Here is a 22,598-nt window from a genome sequence, read left to right on the forward strand (position 1 = left end):
TGTGAAAAGACAAAACGAAGGGATGAAATAGATTCAGCAAAGTGGGGCCCGATATTCTAGGACAGAGCGAGGACAGTAAAGCGAACTTTGCAGTCTACAAAAAACCCTAAAGCAAAACCACGCAAAGGGGGCAAAAAAAAAACCACCGTGCCGAACTAACGGCACGGCGGTACACCCTTTGCGTCTCAGAGCTTCCAGCAAAACAAAAGACAAGCTGGACAGAAAAAAAGCAACAAAAAAAAGCAAAAGCACTTAGCTATACAGAGCAGCAGGTCACAGGAACAATCAGGAGAAGCTCAGATCCAACACTGAAACATTGACAAGGAGCAAGGATAGCAGCATCAGGCGGAGTTAAGTAATGAAGCAGTTAACGAGCTCACCAGAACACCTGAGGGAGGAAGCTCAGAAGCTGCAGTGCCACTTGTGACCACAGGAGTGAATTCAGCCACAGAATTCACAACAATTTGGTTTCTCAAGTCCTCAGACAGTTCTTTGGTCTTCTTTCTTTTCTCCATGCTCAATGTGGTACACACAAGGACACAGGACAGAGGTTGAGTCAACTTTAATCCATGTTAACTGGCTGCAAATGTGATTTAGTTATTGCCAACACCTGTTAGGTGCCACAGGTAAGTTACAGGTCCTGTTAATTACACAAATTAGAGAAGCATCACATGATTTTTAGAACAGTGCCAATACTTTTGTCCACCCCCTTTTTTATGTTTGGTGTGGAATTATATTCAATTTGGCTTTAGGGCAATTCTTTCCCAGTTTTTTGGTGGCAAAATTAGGGGTCTCCGCTTATACTCGAGAATATATGGTATATAATCAGAATTTCTGGTTAGTATTTCAGCAGTATTTGACAAAACCAGAAGTGACTCCTAAACAGACAACATGAGTGAATCTCTCTATTATTTTACTCTTGGAAGATTCCATCCTTAGTGTTGGCTAACAAATAAAGACGTCATTAACACTGCAATGTCCAATCCTCTAATGTCCTACCTATAAAGCTACTCGGCACTACTACAATTTTTTTTTTCTACAAGAAAATCAGACATCATTAACACGGACGTCTGCTACTCTACTTATAGAAAAAAAATTCATGGCACAGACTTTGATCAGCAATACTGATCAGAGCACTGCAGCCGGGGGAAGTGAACAAGTAAGTGTCGCAAAAAAAAAGTGCAATAAAATTTGAGCATTGATACTTAAAGCAAAATGCAATTAGGGTGAGGTTGTGGGATGTGCACACACAAGGCGCAAAAAAAAAAAAAAAAAAAGAAAAAGCCAAAAATGCAATTACAGAGTGGGGAGATTGGGTATAGATGGACCTGGAACAGGTGCTGCTGCTGCTGTAATCTCAGATTACAGGAGGATCGCAGCCACTGGCTATCAATTATTTTTCTCTCACAGGTATACAGGGGGCTATACAACTGCTCTGCATGCCAGATCTGAGGTAAATATGGCGTGAATAGAGGCGATCGTTATTTTAAATTAACCCTTTAGGTGCCGGTCAGCAACTATTGATTAGCCAATCCGTGCCAAAAGGGTTAATAAACAGAGGTGACGCTGTGATTACCCCATCTGTGAAAACACACATCATAGCTTGCCACATTAGATTTTTTTTATTTTTTTCTTGCAACTTTCTTGCCAAGATGCAATTCCAACACAATATTTTCTCCAGAATTGACCAGCCAATTACAGCGATCGCTGACACAAAGGGGGGAAAATGATGACGTGCAGGGCAGGAATAGTTAGGGACAGCAGACATCTTTTCTTGGTCACCGTGTGATTCAGCAAATTGCTCAGCTTTATAAAAACCCAGCCACCTCTAACCTTGTGCCAAAAGCACAAATAGCTGACATTTTTCCTGGACTTCAGTCTATAGCAACATATTTATTTACAGATATTCAAATCTTTGACACCTGGATCTACAAAGACCAATAACATTCATATGTACAAATACAGATATCTTTGTGAAAAATTCAGTTAAAAATAAATTGAGGCATATTCAGTTCCATCACCTTCTGCAACAGGGTGGGCTCCTTACAATCGAATCAGCTCATTATGGTTAGGAGGATCATCAGTTGTGAATCAAAGGTGTACAAAATACTAGATGTGTCAGAAATGCGTCAGTTTATTAATATGGGATAACAAATGACTACGGCTACATTCACACTAGCGTTGTGTGACGTCCGTCGCAATGCGTCGTTTTGGAGAAAAAACGCATCCTGCAAAGTTGCCGCAGGATGCCTTTTTTCTCCATAGACTTGCGTTAGCGACGTATGGCCACACGTCGCATCCGTCGTGCGACGGATGCGTCGTGTTTTAGCGGACCGTCGACACAAAAAAAGTTACATGTAATGTTTTTTTGTGCGTCGCGTCCGCCCCCTCCTCCCCGGACATTACAATGGGGCAGCGGATGCGTTGAAAAACTGCATCTGCTGCTCCCATTGTTCATTTATTTCACAACGTCCGTCGGTACGTCGGGCCGACACATGGCGACGGCCCCGTACCGACGGAAGTGTGAAAGTAGCCCAAGTAATGCAGTTTAAAAAGAAGACCAAAAGACTTACTAGTAATGAAAGCTAGAAGAAATTTTTAGGAGTCAAAAAAAGTAGAAGGATTCCCTTTGTGTGTACATGTAGTCAAAATAATAGCTAGGAATACTTAAGACACTGAACACTGCTGGCTAAGGGTCACCCTACCATTAGTAATTTTGCACAGCCACTTTTATTATCATATAATCGTAAGGACAAACTGACAAAATCGGATGTGGGCGTTTCTAAGGGAATGGTACTAACTGCACTTGGTACCCCCAGGCTATGAATTTTCTATGCCGGTGCTTGTTGTGTCAACATGATTAGGGGGTGACCCTTTCGCCCATCCACAAACAGGGAAACAATACCAAAGGAGAGATTTACTTGCACTATCAACTATTTACTTTGTGATATCTTGTCCATGCGGTCTCTTATTCTAAGGTCACTATACGAGCCCGTATCAGAAAGCACAGGATCACTATTAGACCACAAACAATAAAATAATACATGGAAAATTCCGCTTTCTCACCAGGAGATCTGACAAAAAAAAAAAAAAAAAACTTGTAGTGAAATTATGCAAAGATTGTTTGAAAAACGTTTATCATTTTTTTATTATGGAAGCTGTGAGAAGAATTTTTAGAAGAAGACCCCCGAAGCTTGATTTCAATTTTAAAGCGGTAATACTGGAACTGATGCAATGAAGTATCCAGTTCAAAAGCACTTTGTGGAGAATAGGCACTCAATAAATAAATTAAGGTTTAGGGTAATTTATAGTATACACATCCAGAGAAGAGGAATTGAGAGCTTGTAAACTTCCTTCCAAGCTCATCTTTTCTCTCCGACCATTTCTGTCTAATGGATAGATTATCTAAGCATACTGTTTTAAGCAATATATTTATTCTTTGAGTAATTTCTCAGTGTTGTTATAAGTCATACTTTCCCACAAGAGTAAATATATACGGTATATATTTTTTTAATCTCTTTAGATGTGCCTCAGGCCATGTTCACACACTCATTAGTTGGTCAGTATTTTTTCTCAATATTTGCAAGCTACAACCAGGAGAGAGACAATCAGAGGAAAAGAATAATAGAAACACGTCATCACTTCTGTATTTATCACCCACTCCTAATTTTAGCCTACAAATACTGAGGTAAAACACTGGAAAAATACCAAAATACTCAAATATATAAATACAAAATAAGATACCAAATACTGAACGTGTGAATGCAGCTAAGTAACCTATTGTATAATACAGTGAAAATGTACAATGTTCTTGAGAGGTCTATAATATTCTCATGTGACCGGTCAATATATGCTATTTCTGACTGTGCACAGCTAAAATACATGTATAAGGATTTATTTAATATATGAATTTTCCATAATCACAAAGGAGCATTTAATTTGTGAAATTCGAGCTGCTTGGGCTATCGCCTCTGTAAGGCCGGGATCACATTAGCGGTTCTGTGCGCAGCGCATGATCCGCATACATCTGCATGCGTCATGCGTACATATCTTTAATCTTTGTGTACGCAGGGACATGTTTTTGCAAGTGTTCGCATGCGGATGCGTACGCATGCATCGTTTCACGGTGTGCAGCGGTGTCTGGCGAACGCAGCATGTTGCATTTTTTGAGGTGTCGAATACGGACGATTGTGTAAAAAAATGCTTTACTGTATGGGAACGTATTGGCATGCAAGGACATGCATACGCATGCGTACTTTAGACTGCGCATGTCCAGAAAATGATGTCACCGCTTCCACTAAAACTCATTTAAACGCATGCACACTCAGCGTTTTTGTTTGCATCATGCGCAAGATGATGTACATGCGTTTTGGCATGTGTTTGCACATGCAGATGATACGTTGCGCACAATAACGCTAATGTGAACCTAGCCTTAATGATGCAAGTCAAGTCATTTTTCCAGCTTGATTGTAATATCTTTAGTAGACGAAGTTTGAGAAATTTGGCACATCCAAACGGAAGTAGATAAAAGTAAAAGGTCTTTATTAAAAATCCATAAAACCACAAACTAGTTCACATAAAACATTAAAATCTTCAGATGCGTTTCTAGCACCCGCCTTGTACAGAACACAACACAATGAATACGTGAACGTATATATACATAAATGGACCAATTATTGCAAGCATAAGAAACCACCTATAACGAGCCTCCATATAAACACCTAAATGGTCTACATAGCACTGGTGAGAACCTGTACAGTGCACATATATAGGGTCTGCAGAGCAATGGTGGAGAAATGCATAGTACACACATATAGGGTCTGCAGAACATTAGTGAGAACCTGCACTGTGTATACATAAAGGTATTTCGCACAAAATTAAAAATTAATATATTTCAGTTCTTCAATACAAAAAGTGAAACTCATTAGATAGAGCCACTACAAAGAGAGTGATCTATTGCAAGTGTTTAATTCTGTTAATGTTGATGATTATGGCTTACATCCAATGAAAACCCAAGAGTCAATATCTCAGTAAATTAGAATATTTTATAACACCAGCTTGAAAAATGATTTCAAAATCCGCAATGTTGGCCTACTGAAATGTATGTTCAGTAAATACACTCAATACTTGGTCAGGGCTCCTTTTGCATCAATGTGGCATGGCATGGAGGTGATCAGCTTTGTTCGCAGCCTTCAGCTCGTCTGCATTGTTCATCTTCCTCTTGACAATACCGCATAGGTTCTCTATGGGGTTAAGGTCAGGCAAGTTTGCTGGCCAATCAAGCACAGTCACACTGTTATTTTTAATCCAGGTATTGGTACTTTTGGCAGTGTGGACAGGTGCCAAGTCCTGCTGGAGAATGAAATTTCTGTCTCCGAAAAGTTTGTCGGCAGAGGGAAACATGAAGTGCTCTAAAATTTCCTGGTAGATGGCTGCACTGACTTTGGTCTTGATAAAACACAGTGGACCTACACCAGGAGATGACATGCCTCCCCAATCCATCACTGATTGTGGCAAGTTCACACTAGACCTCAAGCAGCTTGGATTGTGGCCTCTCCACTCTTCCTCCAGACTCTGAGACCTTGATTTCCAAATGAAATGCAAAATTTACTTTCATCTGAAAATAACACCTTTTACCACTGAGCAACAGCCCAGTTCTTTTTCTCCTTGGCACAAGTAATATACTTCTGGCATTGTCTATTGGTCATGAGTGGCTTGACACAAGGAATGCGACACTTGTAGCCCATGTTCCAGATACGTCTGTGTGGTGGCTCTTGAAGCAATGACTCCAGCAGCAATCCACTCCTTGTCAATCTCCCCCAAATTTTTGAATGGCCTTTTGTTAACAATCCTTTCAAGTCTGTGGTTATCCTGGTTCCTTTCACTTACAAAAGTTTCACTTTTTGTACTGAAGAACTAAAATAAATTAAGTTTTTGATATTCTAATTTTGTGAGAAGCACCTACAGCACAGACTAAAAGTTTGGACACACCTGATTTAAAGATTTCTTTTGTATTTTCATGACTGAAAATTGTAAATTCACACTGAAGGCATCAAAACTATGAATTAACACATGTGGAATTATACACTTAACAAAAAAGTGTGAAACAACTGAAAATATGTAATTCTAGATTCTTCAAAGTAGCCACCTTTTGCTTTGATGACTGCTTTGCACACTCTTGGCATTCTCTTGATGAGATTCAAGAGGTAGTCTTCCAACAATCTTGAAGGAGTTCCCAGAGATGCTTAGCACTTGTTGGCCTTTTGCCTTCACCCTGCGGTCCAGCTCAACCCAAACCATCTCGACTGGGTTCAGGTTTGGTGACTGTGGAGGCCAAGTCATCTGGCGTAGCACCCCATCACTCTCCTTCTTGGTCAAATAGCCCTTACACAGTCTGGAGGTGTGTTTGGGGTCATTGTCCTGTTGAAAAATAAATGATGGTCCAACTAAATGCAAACCGGATGGAATAGCATGCCGCTGCAAAATGCTGTGGTAGCCATGCTGGTTCAGTATGCCTTCAATTTTGAATAAATCCTCAACAGTGTCACCAGCAAAGCACCCCCACACATCACACCTCCTCTTCCATGCTTCACGGTGGGAACCAGGCAGGTAGAGTCCATCCGTTCACCTTTTCTGCGTCGCACAAAGACACAGTGGTTGGAACCAAAGATCTCTAATGGTCACTACTCCATGCTAATTCTCTTGGATCTCTCCGCAGCATTCAACACTGTGGATCATCAGCTCCTCCTCTCACTATGCTCCGCTCCATCGGCCTCAAGGACACCGTTCTCTCCTAGTTCGCCTCCTATCTCTCTGACCAATCCTTCACTGTATCTTTTGCTGGTTCCTCCTCTCACCTTCCCCTTACTGTAGGGGTTCCTCAAGGATCAGTCCTAGGCCCCCTCCTTTTCTCTTTGTATACCGCGCCTACTGGACAAAATCAGTAGATTTTGTTTCCCGTACAATCTCTATGCTGACCACACCCAATTATACACTTCTTCTGATATCACGCCCACCTTTTTAGAAAACACCAGTGGTTGTCTTACCGCCATCTTTAACATCATGTCCTCCCTCTATTTGAAACTGAACCTGTCAAAAACTGAACTCCTCGTGTTTTCTCCCTCTACTAACCTACCTTTGCCAGACATTGCCATCTCCGTGTGCGGTTCCACCATTACTCCAAAGCAACATGCCTGCTGCCTTGGGGTCATACTTGATTCTGAGCTTTCATTCACCCTCACATCCGATCACTGGCTTGCTCTTCTTATCTACATCTCAAAAACATTTCTAGAATTCGCCATTTTCTTACTTTCGACTCTGCAAAAAATCTTACTGTTTCACTTATTCTTTCTCGTCTGGACTATTGTAACTCTATACTAATCAGCCTCCCTCTTACCAACTCTCCCAGCTCCAATCTGTCCTGAATGCTGCTGCCAGGATCATATTCCTCACCAACCGTTACACCGATGCCTCTACCTTGTGCCAGTCATTACACTGGTTACCCATCCACTCCAGAATCCAGTACAAAACTACTAGCCTCATCCAAAAAGCTCTCCATGGCTCAGCACCACCCTACATCTCTTCTCAGTCTACCACCCTACTCGTGCCCTCCGCTCCGCTAATGACCTCAGGTTAGCGTCCTCAATAATCAGAACCTCCCACTCCCGTCTCCAAGACTTTACACGTGCTGCGCCGATTCTTTGGAATGCACTACCCAGGTTAATACGATTAATCCCCACAGTTTTAAGCGTGCCCTAAAAACTCATTTGTTCAGATTGGCCTTCCACTGCATTAACCTAACTATCCCTGTGTGGCCCATTCAAAAAATAAAAAAAACAATAATCCGGTTCCTCGCATCATGTTCTCATACACTTTATATAGTTAATAGCCTCTGTGTCTGTACTGCAACATACTTGGGCAGAGAACTGGTTCATGCAGCTTTACATGAACACCTGAGCCTTACACTATGGCTGGTCTGAGCTAAAGCAATTGTTACCATCCACCTCTCGTGTCTCCCCTTTTCCTCAGATTGTAAGCTTGCGAGCAGGGCCCTCATTCCTCTTGGTATCTATTTTGAACTGTGATTTCTGTTATGCTGTAATGTCTATTGTCTGTACAAGTCCCCTCTATAATTTGTAAAGCGCTGCGGAGAATGTTGGCGCTATATAAATAAATTATTTATTATCTCAAATTTGGACTCATCAGACCAAAGCACAGATTTCCACTGGTCTAATGTCCAATCCTTGAGTTCTTTAACCCAAACAAGTCTCTTCTGCTTGTTGTCTGTCCTTAGCAGTGGTTTCCTAGCAGCTTTTTTACCATGAAGGCCTGCTGCACAAAGTCTCCTCTTAACAGTTGTTGTAGAGATGTCTCTGCTGCTAGAACTCTGTGTGGCATTGACCTGGTCTCTAATCTGAGCTGCTGTTAACCTGCGATTTCTGGGGCTGGTGACTCGGATAAACGTATCCTCAGAAGCAGAGGTGACTCTTAGTCTTCCTTTCCTGGGGCGGTCCTCATGTGGGCCAGTTTCTTTGTAGCGCTTGATGGTTTTTGCAACCGAACTTGGGGACACTTTCAAAGTTTTCCCAATTTTTTGGACTGACTGACCTTCATTTCTTAAAGTAATGATGGCCTCTCCTTTTTCTTTACTTAGAATTTGTATTATGGCAAGAAAAAAGCAGCTAACAGTCTATTCAGTAGGACTATCAGCTGTGTATCCACCAGACTTCTGCTCAACACAACTGACAGTCCCAACCCCATTTATAAGGCAAGAAATCCCACTTATTAAACCTGACAGGGCACACCTGTGAAGCGAAAACCATTTCCGGTGACTACCTCTTGAAGCTCATCAAGAGAATGCCAAGAGTGTGCAAAGCAGTAATCAAACCAAAAGGTGGCTATTTTGAAGAACCTAGAATATAAGACATATTTTCAGTTGTTTCACACTTTTTTGTTAAGTATATAATTCCACATGTGTTAATTCATAGTTTTGATGCCTTTTGTGTGAATTTACAAGTTTCATAGTTATGAAAATACAGAAAAAATCTTTAAATGAGAAGCTGTGTCCAAACTTTTGGTCTGTACTGTATACTTTTATCTACTTCCGTTTTGATGTGCCAAATTTCTCAAATTTTGTCTGGGCACACCAGTGAAATTCCTGGCACCTAAGGCAGTTAAATCATCTATCCTGCATCCAGCTGATACACTAAGAAGGTGATGAGCCCCGTTTTCTCTGTAATATTTTAACCCATTCTCGACATGTAAGTACATTTATGTCATATCATTCCCGACTTTGAAGCAGGCTCATACGCTGAATCCACATTTTTCCTGGCAGATGATAGCTGATTTAATTAGCCATCATGTGCCTCCTAACAGCCGCAGGTGGAGCGTAGCTCTGCCCATAGCAGTTAACCCGTCAATCATCAACAGCAGCATTAAACATGCGCCGGCAGAAGGATGGGGCGAGTCATTCCAAGCACCCATCGGAGCACCCATGATGTAATTGTCGGGTGCTGATGGGTTGCCATGACTACTGGGGGTTCTTCTAAAAACCTCCATGCTTCTCATGAAAACTCTCCTGTGAAAGAAAACATTTAGCTGAGGTCAGGCACAGTGTGGGAAAGACTAAGTGCAACACAAAGGGATGAGCGGTAGGGAGCTCAACACTAGGGAGGAGGGGAATGGAGACCCCTAGGCAGATCTGCCTGCCCTAAACGTCCCTATATCGGTTCTACACCTAATGCCGAGCAGGAACCTAATCCGTGCCTCACCCTGGCAATAAGCCCTACTTAGGGAAGGATGGGGGTTAACACTAGTCAATCCTCACTTCAACTAAAGACAAATAGGATAAACAAACGAGGGGAACACTTATCTTGAATTGACTCAGAGAAAAAACTCAGACATCCTCCAACACCGCTAAAGAGGAAGATAGCCAACTGCTATAGCTCCAAGCCTCAACAGGGGAATGAAAATATCACTGGTGATTCCCAGAAGCAGCCAGGAAGTCTATCAACACCCAGGTCTAGGTGTGTCAATTAGAGCCAGAGGGAGTTTGCCATTGGGTCCAAAAGTCAGAAGGACTAGGATGGCGTCTGCAAAGCCAATCGCAGAGACCTTCTGCAGCCAGATGGTGTGCGACTGTCTGGGGCCTCCATCACACCAGATGCCCTGCTATGTATAGTACAAGTGATCAGACAATCGCAGCCGCAAATCCCCTAAGGAGACTAATATAGTAAAAAAAAAAAAAAAAAAAAAAGGTTTTCAAAGATGTGAAACAAAAATACAAAAGTTCAAATCACTTTCCTTTTGCCCAATTAAAATTAAAAAATATACATACAGTAATTGGTATTGCGGCATTCGTAAGAGTCTTATCGATCAAAATATAAAAAAACTAATCTGATCAGTAAATGTACCAAGATAAAAACCTAAATGTCAGTGCACTATTTAAAAAAAGTGACCAAACATTGTATCTACCTTAAACTGCTGTAATGCTGTCATTCAAAAGTACAACCTGTCCTGCAAAAAACAAACCCTAATACTGTTATTTGTACAGAAAAAAAAAAATTATGGCTCTTAGAACAAGGGGAGAGAAAAACAAAGACAGTAAATCTCCCAGTCATGAAGCGGTTTAAAGGTTAATCCAATGAATGTACTAGCACACTGCCCCTGTGTGTCAAGTGTTTAAAGCCACATATAACAACGCATCTTCCTGCCCTCGTGTGTGGCAAATTTGAATGTAAGAATGTAAACCATACACTACCGATGAGCTAAATACACTTGATGACACTGATAAATTAGTTGCGAAATGCTGACCTGTGATGTTGGGTAGGCCCAATGTGTGGTACACGTGCCTTCATCCAAGTGGGGAGATAATGAAATGGAAGGTAAAGCCGTGCTGCGTCCTGGATCCGGCTGTGCTCAATGATAAGTGTCTGCAGCATTCCAGCCGGCCAGGCACCAGCATCAGGGGCTTATCTACAGCATTATACTGTATACACATTTATCTTGTGCTCTATGCTGAGCGCTTACACAGGCGTTTCTGTATAAATCTCTGAAATATGTGATTCAGACAGAACCTCTGGCAGAAGACTTCCTATAATGAGGCAGATGGAGGCACTGTGGATGCTTTAGGACCTGTGATCCGGCGGTGTCCGTCTTTTTAGGATTGCATAAAAGTGCCGTTGGCCACAGTTTTGTGCACTTCTAAAAAAGACACCGCTGAACAGAGGCCAGACAGAGTCCAGAGTAACTCTGCTGCCTCATTAAAGTGAATGGATCCCTCGGAGGTTTCATCTGAGATTAAGATGGAAACACCAAAGAAAGTGCTCAGTGTAGAGTGCCGGATTAATGTGATCATAAATGTTATGTAAAATATTCCCAATAAAAGCTTCAACTCAATCCACAAAAAAAATCAAGTCCTCACTCAGGTCCGTCATCTGTTAATGGAAATTATAGGGGGCTTCCACGTTACTGCTAGTACAAAGGCTCTGGCAAAGCGAAATGGCTCCTCATCCGTCAAAAGAAATTCAGCAAATTCTCTGCTCCCAAATCTAAAAATACCTGTGAAGCACCTCCAGGGTTAATAAACTTCTTGAATGTGGTTTTGAGTACCTTGAGGGGGTGCAGTTTTTACAATGGTGTCACTTTTGGCTATTTTCTGTCATGTACACCCCTCAAAGTGACTTCAAATGTGAGGTGGTCCCTAAAAAAGTGGCTTTGCAAATTTTGTTGTAAAAATGAGAAATTGCGTGTCAACTTTTAACCCTTATAACATTCTAACAAAAAAAATATGTTTCCAAAATTGTGCTGATGTAAAGTAGACATGTGGAAAATGATATTTAGTATCTATTTTGTGCGATATGACTAATTTAAGGGCACAAAAATTAAAAGTTTGAAAATTGCAAAAGTTATATCAAAGAAATTTTACAACCGTTGTAAAGTACAATATGTCACGAAAAAATCTCAAGAGTCAGTGGGATCCGTTGCCTGGTCAGGAAGGTGAAAATCGGCTTCGGGGTGAAGGGGTTAAAGGCATGGTAATCTTAGTGTTTATAAACTCCTGACTTTGCAGTAAGTAATAAAAATGCCTTAAAACATTCTCTCTCATTATTCTGGCATTTGGCAAGTATTAGTAATTATGGTAATCCTAATTGTTTTAAAATGGGAAAGGTTTATTCTGATTTCATATCAGATATTCAGAAATACATGCATATGTGTCTTCATATAGTGTAAGTAAACTTTGATTTCAAGCGTAAATATCTACCGTAAGTAAGCATACTCAAGGGTTCTAATGAGGCTATAGAATATACATATTTACTTCATCATTAGACTGGAACTATGCAGTAACATTGAAGTTCTAATAATTCTGAGTGAGAACTGAAATTCAGAATAAGACCATTAGGATGTGATGTGTATGTAACAGAGATGTCACCATGACTTTGATCACCCCACCTCCTGCTCTGACGCGTCAAGCGGTGGATTGTGGGTCTGTGTCGTCAGATGCTGAGACCCAGGCAAGCGATACTCGTTATCATGACGGCAGCGCCGCAATCTCACCGCAGCGGAGGTAAATTAATAACTCATAAAAGACCACTGATCCTAGCCTTAAAGGGACACTGTCACCTGAATTTGGAGGGAACAATCTTCAGCCATGGAGGCGGGGTTTTTGATTCACCCTTTCCTTACCCGCTGGTTGCATGCTGGCTGCAATATTGGATTGAAGTTCATTCTCTGTCCTCCGTAGTACATGCCTGCACAAGGTGCAATCTTGCCTTGCACAGGCGTGTACTATGAAGGACAGAGAATGAACTTCAATCCAATATTGCAGCCAGCATGCAGCCAGCGGGTAAGGAAGGGTGAATCAAAAACCCCAAAACCCCGCCTCCATGGCTGAAGATTGTTCCTTCCAAATTCAGGTGACAGTGTCCCTTTAACACAGCCCTTCTGAAGAAGCCAATGCGAAACATGCGTTAAGGGGATTCAGAACGTGGCTGACCAATACCGAGCAGTGAGAAATATAGATACCTGATAGAGCAATGGATAAAGCACTAAGTCAGCGCTTAACTTATGGGGAAGAGATGTCTTTATGATCCTTTAAAACTTATAGCTAGCATTTGTGCAGCAATATACTGGATCTCTCTACATCTCTCCACTAATGGCACCGTGCTAGATAATAATGCTGTCTGGAAGGAATCGATTTCTAGAAATGGAGCTGGCTTTTGCCTTCACCACTAGGTGGCAATAGAATATTGATAATGTTATTGATACAGTAAACTTAAAGGCCCTCTTAATTTGCACATTAAAAATTGTATTCTAGTCTTCATGAACTTGGCACTTTCCTCAAGTATCCAACTAGATCTTTTGAGTATATTTGAAATTTTTTATTACCAGATAAAAATTGGGTATTATTTTTATAGCTTTGGATACTCGAGTAAAATCTTCTATGTGAACACAGATTCAACTCTATAACAGGTCTCAATAGTGAGGTAAAATTGTTTGCTTCCTAAAAAATGATCAATCACTATCTGGATCAATGTGCTGCAATACCTACCTATATAAAGCTGCCAATCCCTGTGGAATGTAGTCCCTGACGAAGTACGATACCTCAGAAATGCGTTGGATATCAGCACTCTTCTTTCTTGCCACAGAAGAGAGCCTGGAGCGTATTGACATCACGCAGACACAGAGCGGCAGCGGTTTTCCAATGAAGCAGGAGTCACAGGTAGCCTAGCCGGCCGGAATTCTGCAGACACTGCCTCATTGAGCATAGCCGGATCCAGGACGCAGCACGGCTTTACCTTCCATTTCATTATCTCCCCACTTGGATGAAGGCACGTGTACCCCACATTGGGCCTACCCAGCAACACAGGTCAGCATTTCGCAACGAATATATGTGTGTCATCAAGTGTATTTAGCTCATCGGTAGTGTATGGTTTAAAGGTTAGCCTATGGTAATCACCTATGGGGAACAAAAGCATGTCAAAATGGGCTTTTTCATGATGGTTTGGAGATTCTGATACGTCTAACCCAACACCAAAAATTATTCTTCTCCTGACTAAGGGTATGTGCACACAGTGAGTAAAATTGAGCATTTTTGTCAGTGTTTTTGATTGATTTGAGTGAAGTCAATGGTGAAAAACGCATAGAGAATGGACATGCTGTACATTGTTTTCTGCACCAAATCTGCAAATCAAAAATACTCAACCTGTGCATGACACTGTAGGTTTCTTATTCACTTTGCTGGCTTCAGGATTGCTTCAGATTGTCACAAATCTGAGCAGAAAAAAAAGCACCAAATCTGCAACATGTGCACACAGCCTTCGTGTCAATACTAGCACCAGCTGCTTGTAAAGACAGTGGTATGTGCACACATTCAGTGTTTGGTTACAGAAATTTCTGCATCTCTTGCCAGGAAATATGCAGCTGCAAAAACGAGTTTTTGCATACAGTATTTTTGAACCCGCATTTTTCTAGTATTTTGGGGACAAAAAACACTGCAAAAATGCTGAAAATTGACATGCTGCAAAAAAAATTTCTGCACCAAATCTGCAAGTCAGAAATAAAGCAACATGTGCATGACACTTCAGGATTCTCATTGAATTTGCTGGCATCAGGAATTCCTTCAGGTTTTTTGCGACAAATCTGCAATCAAAGACGCATTGAAAAACGCTGCAAAACGCAACGTGTGCACATAGCCTAAGAGTTATTGTAGTAATGTGATTACAAACGATCCTCTGGATCTATCCCAGGTATTGGAGAATAAGGCTTCAACACCTGGGATATATCCAGAGCATAATATATTATGAAAGCTGCTCACAAGATCATCTTCATCACTGCTGCAGCTCTCCTCTCCCGACACTGTCATGTAATGAAAAAGCCAGTATGACCTCAGAGAGATGCAGAGAACTGTATGTAATAACAGTACAATGCAGCTTTGCTTTACCATTAATTTGTTCTCTGTGAACGTTACATAACCATGAGCAGATTAGAATTATTCCATATCAAAATGTAGCATTTTTCCTAAGGATATTTGACGCCCATGTTTATCGATAGACAACGGTCTCCTATGTGGGGATCCAAGGCGATTTCTATCTCGATATACTCTGTCTACTAGACCATGATGTCGAGTTGTCCTGCTTGTGTCTAATCCAGAAGATGGAAAGGGCGTCTGTAATACAAAAAAAAAAAGTAAACATTATCAACTTATGTAGAAAAATCTCATAACAGCATAAATAAACCTATCTCTAATGTTACTGAGCCGAGGATTAGAGCAGTCATTGCACTTACACTGCACAATGAATTAAATATAGTAAAACAATTAATGAAAACAATTCTCATACTACTTCTGATTCATAAAGTCCAAACTAAAGTTCGGTCTACATTTATTCTATGCTCCATGCTGAGCACTTACATTGGGATTGCGGAGTCAAGAGTAACTCTGCTGCCTCATTATAGTGAATGGATCGGTCAAGGGTTCTATCTGAATCATGTATTTCGGAGATGTGATCAGCATAGAGCACAGAATAAATGAGAACCAACCCTTAAAAGTGATCCAAATTGTTATGTATGCCAAAATGGTACCAATAAAATATTAAAATTAAGCCACAAAAAGTGAGGTCCCCGGTAATATATGAGGTTTCCATGGTTAGCATTCATATGTTTGGCATACATGTAGCAAAGAGAACTCACTTAATTTACAGTTTGCCGTCTCCAGAACCACAACCTGGGCACAATGCAAAGCCAATGGAATACTTGGAACTTTCACTTTGCAACATGCACCGTGTGCTTGTTTCTGGAAAACATCCAAGAAGTCAAAACAGACAATGCAGCCATAGATGAATTCCCAGAGGGAGTAAATTCTAAAATGGGGTCACATGATGGGAAGGGGGGTGTTCTGCTGATCTGGCACTTAGGGACTCTCAACATGGAGTCTGCAAACTATTCTAGGAAAATCTGTGCTCCAAAAGTCAAACAGTGTCTTTCCTTATGAGCCCGGCCTATAGTACTGTTACATATAGGTAGTGCCACAATCAGGAGAATATGTGTAACAAATTATGGGGTCATCTTTACCCATTTCCTCTTGTGAAAATGGAAAATCTGGGGCTAAAACAACATTTTAGTGGCAAAATTATTTTTAATGGTTTCAAATGTTCACTTTAGTTTGTTAAATGGGGTCAGTTATGGAGGGTCTGCTGTTCCGTGACCCCACAAGCTCTGCTGTTCCGTGACCCCACCAGCTCTGCTGATGTGATATGGCACCTGTAAACCACTCCAGCACTCAGGAGAAAGTGGACCACATAATGTGATATGCAATTTCTCCTATTAGCCATGTAGAATATTAAAAGATAGGGGCTAAAGAAACCTTTTAGTAGAAAAAGTGTATTTTTTATTTCCACAGCCCACAATTCTGTAATTCACCGGTGGACTTAAAATGTTCACTACACCCCTAGATGAATTTCTCAACCAGTCTAGTTTCCAAAATGGGGTTATATGTGGAAGGATTTTGTTGGTTTGGCATCTTAGAGGCTTTCCTAATGTTACATGGCATCCACAATCTACAAGTGGGCCATGGTATATGGATACACCTAATTAAAATGGGAATGGTTGGTGATATCAACTTCCTGTTTGTGGCATATTAGTATATGGGAGGGGGAAAACTTATCAAGATTGGTGGTGACCATGGCGGCCATTTTGAAGTCAGCCATTTTGGATCCAACTTTATTTTTTCCAATGGGAAGAGGGTCATGTGACACATCAAAGTTATTGAGAATTTCACAAGAAAAAGAATGGTCTGCTTGGTTTTAACTTAACTTTATTCTTTCATGAGTTGTTTACAAGTAAGTAAGCAAAGAGAAACTTGTAAATAACTCATGAAAGAATAAAGTTATGTTAAAACCAGGCACACCATTGTTTGTTTTTTTTGTGAAATTCTCAGTAAGTTTGATGCGTCACATGACCCTCTCCCTATTGGAAAAAATAAAGTTGGATCCAAAATGACCGACTTCAAAATGGTCACCACCCATATACTAATGTGCTACAAACAGGAAGTTGATATCACCAACCACTCACATTTTATTTAGGTGTATCCATATACATGGCCCACCAAATTATTCTATTAAAAATTGTGCACTCCAAAAGTCAAACTACACTCCTTTCCTTCTGAGCTCTGCAGTGTGCTCAAATCGTAATTTCTGACCACATAAGGCATACTCAGGAGAAATTGCACAACAAAATATGTGGTCCATTTTTCCTCTTGCCCTAGTAAAAATAAAATATTTGAAGCTAAAGCAACATTAACATTTTCATAGTAAAAAATATTTCATTTTCACACCTCAATATTATAAAATTCTGTCAAGCAGCAGTGGGTTCAAGCTGCTCATCACACCTATACAAGAATTACTTGACGTGTAGTTTCCAAAAATGGTGGAATGTGATCATGTTTGAGAGAGGGAGGGAGTATTGCTGTTTTGATATGTCACATTAGGAGAGCATCCGAGAAGACATCTGCAATCCATTCCAGTGAAATTTGCACTTCAAAAATCGAATAGCTCTAATTACCTTCCGAGCACTTCCGTTTGCCCACGTTAGATTCCAACCACATATAGGGCATCATCGTACTCAGGAAAATTTGCTCAACAAAACAGTGGGGTCCATTTTCTCCTGTTACCCTTGGGAAAATGAGAAATTTAGGGCTGAAGTAAAATTTTAGTTTAAAAAAAGCATTTTTTCATTTTCACAGCCCAATATTATGAAATTCTGCAAATCGCCTGTTTAAAGGGAACCTGTCAGCAGGATTGTGCTGAATAACCTACAGACAGTGTCGGTCAGTGCCGTTATACCGATTAAAATGATGCCTTGGTTGATGAAATCCGTCTAACGGTTGTTGTGCAACCCCTTAGTGACAGAGCCAATTTGGTACTTAATGAGCGGGCCAATTTTTACAATTCTGACCACGGTCACTTTATGAGGTCATAGCTCTGGAACGCTTCAACGTAACCCACTGATTCTGACATTGTTTTTTGTGGCATACTGTACTTGATGTTGGTAGTAAAATTTGTTAGATATAACTTGCGTTTATTTATGAAAAAAAATAATTTTGCAAAAGTTTTGAAAATTTTGCAATTTTCAAAGTTTTAATTTTTGTACTCTTAAATCAGAGAGCGGTGTCACACAAAATAGCTAATAAATAACATTTCCCACATGTCTTCTTTATATCTGCACAATTTTCGAAAAAATTTATTTTTGTTAGGACGTTATCAGGCTTAAAAGTTGACCAGCGATTTCTAATTTTTCCAACAAAATTCACAAAACCATTTTTTTTAGTGACATCACATTACATTTGAAGTGACTTTGTGGGGCCTATATGACAGAAAATACCCAAACGTGACACCATTGTAAAAACTGCACCCCTCAAGGTGCTCAAAACCACATTCAGGAAATTTATAAACTCTTCAGATACTTCACAACAACTAAAGCAATGTGGAAGGAAAAAAAATGAACATTTTACTTTTTTCACAAAAAATTTACTTTGGAACCAATTTTTATTTTTTTTTTTTCACAAGGGCATCAGGAGAAAATGGACCACAAAATCTGTTGTGCAATTTCTCCTCAGTGGGAAAGCCACTGTTTGCGGGCATGGCAGGGCTCAAAAGGGAGGGAGCACCGTTTGACTTTTTGAACACAAAATTGGCATCAATGGTGGCGCCATGTCGCGTTTGAAGACTCCCTGATGTACCTAAACAGTGGAATCGACACTATTGTTAGCCCGACTATTCTTAGCCCGATTATTCTTAGCATACTGTGTACAGTTCCGGTCTCCGGTGTATAAGAAAGACATATCTGAACTAGAGCGGGTGTAGAGAAGAGCCACCAAGGTTATTAGAGGACTGGGGGGGAAGGGGTCTGCAATACCAAGACAGGTTATTACACGTGGGGCTATTTAGTTTGGAAAAACGAAGGCTAAGGGGTGATCTTATTTTAATATATAAATATATGAGGGGACAGTACAAAGACCTTTCTGATGATCTTTTTAATCATAGACCTGAGACAGGGACAAGGGGGCATCCTCTACGTCTGGAGGAAAGAAGGTTTAAGCATAATAACAGACGTGGATTCTTTACTGTAAGAGCACTGAGACTATGGAACACTCTGCCGTATGATGTTGCAATGAGTAATTCATTACTTAAATTTAAGAGGGGACTGGATGACTTTCTTGAAAAGTATAATGTTAAAGGTTATATATATATTAGATTCCTTGATAGTGCGCTGATCCAGGGAACTAGTCTGATTGCCGTATGTGGAGTCGGGAAGGAATTTTTTTCCCCAATGAGGAGCTTACTCTTTGCCACATGGATTTTTTTTGCCTTCCTCTGGATCAACATGTTAGCACATGTTAGGTTAGGCTATGGGTTGAATTAGATGGACTTAAAGTCTTCCTTCAACCTTAATAACTATGTTACTATGCGACTATTTTTAGCCCGACTAACCCTAATGGAAAAATGGAAATAAATATATATTTTTTATTTTATTATTTTTCTCTAAGGGGGTGATAAAGGGGAGGTTTATTTACTATTTTTTTTATTTTGATCACTGTGATCGGGTCTATCACAGTGATCAAAATGAACCAATAGGAAAAATTTCCTATTGTTGCCAGCCGACATTTCAGCGGGCGCACTGCGCATGCCATTTTCTTCCTGGAAGAAGACACCGGTGGCCCGGGGACTTCACAGGGGTTGCAGGGACATCAGAGCTATCGGGGGGAAGGGTGGGGAAAAAAAGGGTGGCCCCATTTCTCTCTCCTCTGATGTGCAATCACATCAGAGGAGGAAATTAAATGGGAAATCGGACTTTTCATTTTACGGTTGCCGTTATTCCATGAATACCTGATCAATAATATGAAGATTAGTGATTACTAGGACACTAAACATGCCATTATGCTGCAGCGCAGGTGCCACAACTGGCACCTGCCTGCAGAAGAGCTTCTTGTTTTTCCAAAACTGAAAATAAAGATTAAAAAACAACCACAAGACTGATTTCATCAACCAAGGTATCACTGTAATCAGTATAACGGCGCCGATATAGAATCCTTCCGACAGATTCCCTTTAAAATGCTTAAAAAAAATGAACATAATGCACAGCAATGTAAAAACGACATTGCTGTGCACATGATCAGTATATTCTTATTTAATAGCTTGAAGGTGTAGAAACTGAAGTATTTAAAAGAAATGACATGCTAATTGTTTGCTGAAGCCACTCATCACTACAGTGTAAAACGAAGAGAACAGATGCCAAGGCGTAGCAGAAAAAGTCTAAGTAACCAGTGAAGCCTCTTCAGGAAAAAGATTTACGTTGTTTTCATTAAAATGGCTTCAACTAAAAACACTTGGCTCAATAGAGGTTGTGTGGACATTAGTATGTTTTTGTAAACCTGCCAATGATTGGTTCACTGTTACGATTTCCCTCTATTCCCGGTAAGAATGTGATCAAGTGATCACAGGTATGTGATTTGTATAGTTGAAGTCAAATGCCAACTATATTCTTATCCGTTTCTTTCAATGTTGTGCTGAAAGAAGCAGCTGAGACTCTAGTCGACAAGTGACCACAGCTATGCAGATCGCACACTTGCGGTTAAAACACTGGGAATTGAGGGGAATCATTACAGTGTGCATAGCACGCTATCGCGATTTAGCGACTGCTGTCAGAAACTGGCTACAGAAATTTTACTTTTCCAGAAGTAAATTTGCAGAACAAGTTGCTCTTCAGGATTTAGATACAATTAGTTCACCAAAGGAGAAAGACGGTGAATACAACTTCACACTTGGCCAACAGAAACCCCTTTTTTTAACCTGTCCACTCAATACTTGACTACATGGATCGTTTTCAAACTGTTATGGAAAGAGAATTAAGATATTTGGACATGATTATAAGAGTACCAGACGACATCCCAATGTAAATCCCTCACAATCTGCAGCAGTTCAAGAATTGAAGCACATTTCTGAATTAACTATTAAAATGGCTGACAAGGGTGGTCTTGTTGTGGTTATGGATACTGACAAATAGAGGTCAGATCAATTCTCTTTTGCAGGATGAAACCACTTATAAAAAACTTTCTATTGATCCTACCAAAAAAATTGGTGGATGAGGGTTTTCTTGGGGTGTACTTTCCAAGGCACAGGTTGATTTCCTGAAAGTTGATCATGCAGTGCTTCCTATTATGCATGCACTACCAAAAGTCCACCACCAAATGTGACGTCACCACCAATAAGACCGATAATCTCTGGCAATGGGTCCATTACTGAACACTTGAGTGAATTGCTGGACTCACTTCTTCAATCATTATGTTTGAGAATGCCGAGTTTCCTTAAAAGACTCCAGAGATGTCCTGGATCAATTTACCCACATCATCTGGAGCGATGATTTTTCATGGTTAAGTTGTGGTGTAACAGCTCTGTATACATTCACTCCTCAAAATGTGGCTATCTAGGCACTTCAATATCATTTAAAAAATATAGTGATTTTTCATCTGATTTGTGTATGTATATTATCCAGGTTACACACTTCCTGATGAACCACAATTATTTTTGCATTGACAGCCAGTGCTATTTACAATGAAGAGGAGTGTCGATGGGTGGGAAACACTCACTCTCACTTTCCAATTTAGTGATGGCTTATTGGGAGGAGAGGTTTTTCTACACAATTGACAATCCTTTTATGGCACATATTTTCTGGTATGGCAGATTCATTGATGACATATTGATCATTTGGTCTGGTGATGCATTTGCCATACCAGAATTCGATACCAGAATTCTAACCAATTCAACCTTTTCTTTACACACACTGCTCATTTGTCTTCCATTTCATTTTTGGATTTACAATTGAAAAGTATGCATGGAAGGAATATTATCACACCCACATTTTCCAAGCCCTTATCAGGCATTACTATTATACATGCGAAGAGTAGTCACCCCCAACATACAATTAAATCTATACCAATAGGGGAATTAACTCGCATTACTAGAAATTGCCATTCTGAGGAAGAAATTACAAAATGCTGTGTTTAGTTAAAAAGAAGGGGTTATCCTCAATGGACTTTGAATAGAGCAGTTGATATAGTGCTCAGAAAAGGCAGGCTCAAGTCCCCAATTGTTAACAAGGCAGTTCTTTCTATTCAGTATAGCCCTCAATTTTCTAAAATTAAATCAATAATTCAGAAACATATTCCTATTTTATATGAGGATTCTACTTCTCTACCGTTTTAGAACAGAGTTGTCACATAGTTGCTAAGAGAGCTTGAGAAATATTATTTCACCCAGCCTCTTTAATCCCACAGCCACACAAAAGACACGGCAAAACCATCCGGGGTTTTTTGGCAACGGAGGATTTAGATGTAGAACATGTAAACATTCTGCAACAACTCGCACATTCTCCAACTTCAATGACACTCCAATTTAAAATTCATCAATATACACTGCTCAAAAAAATAAAGGGAACACTAAGATACCACATCCTAGATATGTCTGAATGAAATATTCCAGCTGCAAATTTTTATTCATTGCATAGTGGAATGTGTTCAGAACAATAAAACAATTATCAATGTAAAT

At 40.2% G+C, this 22,598-nt stretch overlaps 1 protein-coding gene across 2 annotated transcripts in view; it reads right to left on the reverse strand.

Moving 5' to 3' along the window:
- The window catches only part of CRTC1 (CREB regulated transcription coactivator 1), a 248,706-nt gene that overhangs the window by 164,934 nt on the left and 61,174 nt on the right, over positions 1 to 22,598 (reverse strand). For both annotated transcript variants that reach the window (XM_069738947.1, XM_069738954.1), the window contains exon 3: positions 15,029 to 15,166. In XM_069738947.1, coding sequence (XP_069595048.1) covers positions 15,029 to 15,166 — 138 coding nt within the window. The remainder of the gene's footprint in view (positions 1 to 15,028; positions 15,167 to 22,598) is intronic.

Source organism: Ranitomeya imitator, chromosome 1 (assembly GCF_032444005.1).
Source record: "Ranitomeya imitator isolate aRanImi1 chromosome 1, aRanImi1.pri, whole genome shotgun sequence".
NCBI lineage: Eukaryota > Metazoa > Chordata > Amphibia > Anura > Dendrobatidae > Ranitomeya > Ranitomeya imitator.